Genomic DNA, 5082 nt, shown 5'->3' on the forward strand with positions numbered 1-5082 from the left:
GGGTCCAGCCGACAGACAGGTGTGTCAGGTAAGCCAAGATGCGGAGAACCCCGCCCTGGAATCGTGTTTTTTGTCAATCGGACAAGGATTTCTGGAAGTATCAGTGATTAGGATTTTATGTTTGTAATTTAAGATGGAGTACCAGGGGCGCAGGGAAAATTTGGACGTGTTAGTGATTAGGATTTTATGTTTGTAATTTAAGATGGAGTACCAGGGGCGCAGAAAAATTTGGACGTGTTAGTGATTAGGATTTTATGTTTGTAATTTAAGATGGAGTAACAGGGGCGCAGAAAAATTTGGACGTGTTAGTGATTAGGATTTTATGTTTGTAATTTAAGATGGAGTAACGGGCGCAGAAAAATTTGGACGTGTTAGTGATTAGGATTTTATGTTTGTAATTTAAGATGGAGTAACAGGGGCGCAGAAAAATTTGGACGTGTTAGTGATTAGGATTTTATGTTTGTCATTTAAACTGGAGTACCAGGGGCGCAGAAAAATTTGGACGTGTTAGTGATTAGGATTTTATGTTTGTCATTTAAACTGGAGTACCAGGGGCGCAGAAAAATTTGGACGTGTTAGTGATTAGGATTTTATGTTTGTCATTTAAACTGGAGTACCAGGGGCGCAGAAAAATTTGGACGTGTTAGTGATTAGGATTTTACGTTTGTAATTTAAGATAGTAACAGGGGTGCAGAAAAATTTGGACGTGTTAGTGATCAGGATTTTATGTTTGTCATTTAAACTGGAGTACCAGGGGCGCAGAAAAATTTGGACGTGTTAGTGATTAGGATTTTATTTTTGTAATTTAAACTGGAGTACCAAGGGCGCGGGTAACTTGGAAGCATTAGAGGGTAGGATATCAGTTTTATTTGGATGTGTTAGAGATTAGGATATCATGTGTGGAATCTGTGGACTTTATACACATTATAACAGGATAAAGGCACAAATATGCACCAACACAATCATCATTATCATAACTTTATTAATTAAAATGTGTACTTTGTATAGAGAAACTTTTTTAATATTCATTATTATTTATTTTTTATTACTCAGACACACATGAGCTGAAAAGAAACAAAAAAAAAGTAAGCGCCCATCTCCATGTGCCACAGCTCACCCTGAAGCCACGTTTCGTGACTTGTACAGCAACTATTTCTGTACGTTCCTCTGAATTCACAGGAACAGGAACTTCATTATTTTTAAAACGGAACAACAAATAACAAACTTTTTAATGAACTGCATTAAAGCAAAAACAATGTCGACAACAGTCGAATGCCCTCAATGCTCCCACTTCTTGTTGTCCACAGAAAAACTCCCCGGGGGCTTGGAGTCTAACCCCTTGGGGACTGCGTCCGGAACCATGTTGAGCGGCTTGGGGTTCTGGCTTGAAGGGGGGGTGTTTCCCTCCTCGTCGCTGGCTGCCCCCGGAACGAAGGTGAGGTTTACGCCTATCTGGAGCATCTTTTTGTCCTAAAAAATCAAAAAGTCAAGCGTTACCATTTAGTGTAACTGGAGTGTATTCACACAGCGACAACCTGCTCATCAACGGAAAGCTAACCCATTCAAACACACACACACACACACACACACTGACACTTACCTGAGGTGTCCCAGGGCGATCAGCCTCCTGCTCCTTGCTTGTTTTTTCCCCAGGGGCACCGGAGTCCACGGGTGGCTGGCTGGCGGCGCGGGCGTAGTTGTTGTTGTTGTCACACTGCTACAGTCAAATGTGTGATAAATGTTGAAAAAAAACACATTACGGTTTGATGATATCATCTTCAAGAGGTTAAAAAAATCTGTTGATAACTGTGTTAAAACTTACCATTGTCACTTCCTCGCAAAAGTTCTTGAATGGTTGAAGATACATGTGGGAATAGAGAAAGTAATGTTAGCATAGCTTGGGCTAAAATTGCAGACACTTGTCACATCAATACAGCTACGCTAAATGGATTCCAAAGCTTGCATCCAAATCCATAAATGGATTCCAAAAGGTGCATACAATTCCTAAATCGATTCCTCGTTTCGCATCCGGCCTGTGATTGGTCGGTTTTCCCTTTAACCCTCCCACTCCAAACGGTGCATCGAAATCCCTAAACTCACCCAAGAATGTGATTTCCAAGTTGGGTATTCCCTCTAATGTACCAATTTGGAAGGAAAGTCCTTCTGACAAGTTGGGAATTCCGGCCCATTCTACGAGTTCCAGAAGTGCGACAGAAGCCCTAGTCCTTAACACTACATTTTTAGTTGAACGTATGGCATTTCTGGAAAATCTTGAATCCAAATTCTCTTTTTTCAGAATTGTTTAATTTCGACGTGGAGTATGCAAATTCTTAGCCCTTCGGGGGTTCTGCAGTACGCATTTACCTACTTCCATCGCATTTGGTACCCTCGTTTTATTCGTCACGGTTTGTGAATAAAAAATTCCCAAAACTGGTATCTTTTGTCTGTTCCACCTCTACTGTTTAGTAATTATATTCACTATTTGGAATCACAAACTTGTAATCTGTTTAGTAATTATATTCACCATTTGGAATCACAAACTTGTAATCTGTTTAGTAATCATATTCACTATTTGGAATCACAAACTTGGAACCTGTTTAGTAATTATATTCACCATTTGGAATCACAAACTTGTAATCTGTTTAGTAATCATATTCATTATTTGGAATCACAAACTTGGAACCTGTTTAGTAATTATATTCACCATTTGGAATCACAAACTTGTAATCTGTTTAGTAATCATATTCATTATTTGGAATCACAAACTTGGAACCTGTTTAGTAATTATATTCACTATTTGGAATCACAAACTTGGAATGTAATTACTAACTAAATTCCAAGTTTGTGATTCCAAAAATAGAATATAATTACTAACTATATTCCAAGTTTGTGATTCCAAATTGCATATATTATTAATAAACAAATTCCAAGTTTGTGATTCCAAAAATAGAATATAATTACTAAACAAATTCCAAGTTTGTGATTCCAAATTGTATATATTATTAATAAACAAATTCCAAGTTTGTGATTCCAAAAATAGAATATAATTACTAAACAAATTCCAAGTTTGTGATTCCAAATTGTATATATTATTAATAAACATATTCCAAGTTTGTGATTCCAAAAATAGAATATAACTACTAACTGAATTCCAAGTTTGTGATTCCAAATTGTATATATTATTAATAAACAAATTCCAAGTTTGTGATTCCAAAAATGGAATATAATTACTAAACAAATTCCAAGTTTGTGATTCCAAATTGTATATATTATTAATAAACAAATTCCAAGTTTGTGATTCCAAAAATAGAATATAATTACTAACTATATTCCAAGTTTGTGATTCCAAATTGTATATATTATTAATAAACAAATTCCAAGTTTGTGATTCCAAAAATAGAATATAATTACCAAACAAATTCCAAGTTTGTGATTCCAAAAATAGAATATAATTACTAACTATATTCCAAGTTTGTGATTCCAAATTGTATATATTATTAATAAACAAATTCCAAGTTTGTGATTCCAAAAATAGAATATAATTACCAAACAAATTCCAAGTTTGTGATTCCAAAAATAGAATATAATTACTAACTATATTCCAAGTTTGTGATTCCAAAAATAGAATATAACTACTAACTGAATTCCAAGTTTGTGATTCCAAATTGTATATATTATTAATAAACAAATTCCAAGTTTGTGATTCCAAAAATGGAATATAACTACTAACTGAATTCCAAGTTTGTGATTCCAAATTGTATATATTATTAATAAACAAATTCCAAGTTTGTGATTCCAAAAATGGAATATAATTACTAAACAAGTTCCAAGTTTGTGATTCCAAATTGTATATATTATTAATAAACAAATTCCAAGTTTGTGATTCCAAAAATAGAATATAATTACTAACTATATTCCAAGTTTGTGATTCCAAATTGTATATATTATTAATAAACAAATTCCAAGTTTGTGATTCCAAAAATAAAATATAATTACCAAACAAATTCCAAGTTTGTGATTCCAAAAATAGAATATAATTACCAAACAAATTCCAAGTTTGTGATTGTGATGTCTTTAGTCACTTATATTGTATTTCTGGAAGTTTTAGGGAATAACATTTTAACTTTGGAATCTATTTAGTAGTCATTTAATTCATATCTTGGCATCATTAGTGATTTCTATACAAAATCTGGAATGAACATAGTAGGCTTTAAGACGCTCACCTTGCACTGTACTTCAGGCCTGTGCATTCGATAGTGGTGGCACTTCAGCTGGCCAAGGTTGCTTTTATATGCCTTCGAGAGCTCATTTCTGATTGGACAATCAGTGACCACACCTTCTCGGATTTCCTGGAATGACGTTAGTGCCAAATGTGGTAACATTTTTGGAATGCCAATCTAACTCAACTCTGGGAGTTGTGTCTGTATTTTCCCTGCAGATCTACGGGGTACCTGGGAGAGTGTGGGTGTGGCAGCCAGCCGAATTTGGAGCACCTGTGCCTTGCTGCCACAGAGTGCTGTTCGCCCTCTCTGGCTTTGACGCTTCCACCGGCCAGCAGCCGCAGGCCTTTTGTTTGTTTGTCTCTGGTTCTGTTTTCACTCCACAACACCCTACGCTTCATTATTCACACACCCACACTTACATGACTGATATTACTGACTGACACACTGCCTATTTGCAAATTATTGTATAGTTGTCTTTTTTGTCTTATGACAGTATTGCTATCTAATAAACGTTTAACTTTGGAATCTGTTTAGTAATTTATATTACAACTTGGGTTATATTTAGCAATTTATACTGTAGTTTTGGAATGACAAATTTGGACGGTGTGGTCAATTTAATTTATATGTTGTTATCATTACTGATTTGTATGACAAATTTGGAATAAAAATTAGTACTTTTAAATGTACTTGACATGTGTGTGTGTGTGTGTGTGTGTGTGCTAATATCGGGAACATTGAAAAAAGAAAACGCGACCCTTTCACGAAATTTTTTTATTCAAAACGCTCAACATGACAACAGAAAAGGCATTCAGTGGCTGAGGGTCGCGCCGTCCGCCGGTCGTGGACAACAAACAGGTGA

The 5082-nt window shown here is 35.4% G+C and overlaps 1 protein-coding gene across 2 annotated transcripts; it reads right to left on the minus strand.

The window, feature by feature from the left end:
* Nucleotides 1-962: 962 nt before the first annotated feature.
* On the minus strand, nucleotides 963-4772 carry LOC311253996 (uncharacterized protein). Of its 2 annotated transcripts, XM_084384422.1 has the most exons (4): nucleotides 4224-4772; nucleotides 1823-1846; nucleotides 1601-1717; nucleotides 963-1470 (listed from the first exon to the last, which is right to left on the minus strand). In XM_084384422.1, exons 1-4 carry the CDS (start codon nucleotides 4380-4382, stop codon nucleotides 1279-1281), a joined length of 492 nt encoding a protein of 163 aa, XP_084240548.1. In that variant the 5' UTR covers nucleotides 4383-4772; the 3' UTR covers nucleotides 963-1278. The 2 variants fall into 2 exon arrangements, with proteins under 2 accessions (XP_084240548.1, XP_084240549.1); XM_084384423.1 differs by lacking the exon at nucleotides 4224-4772 and having other exon boundaries at nucleotides 1601-1714; nucleotides 1823-2213.
* Nucleotides 4773-5082: the final 310 nt, after the last annotated feature.

This window comes from Pagrus pagrus (genome assembly GCF_965226575.1).
Source record: "Pagrus pagrus genome assembly, contig: HAP1_SCAFFOLD_121, whole genome shotgun sequence".
In the NCBI taxonomy this organism is placed as follows: domain Eukaryota; kingdom Metazoa; phylum Chordata; class Actinopteri; order Spariformes; family Sparidae; genus Pagrus; species Pagrus pagrus.

Bases quoted from the DNA above. Each gene is read 5' to 3' on its own strand.
- LOC311253996 (XM_084384422.1), bottom strand. From the start codon at position 4,382: ATGTTACCACATTTGGCACTAACGTCATTCCAGGAAATCCGAGAAGGT. The intron at 1,847-4,223 runs GTGAGCGTCTTA...CAACCATTCAAG, and splicing joins GGCCTGAAGTACAGTGCAAG to AACTTTTGCGAGGAAGTGAC. The intron at 1,471-1,600 runs GTAAGTGTCAGT...TTGATTTTTTAG, and splicing joins ATCGCCCTGGGACACCTCAG to GACAAAAAGATGCTCCAGAT.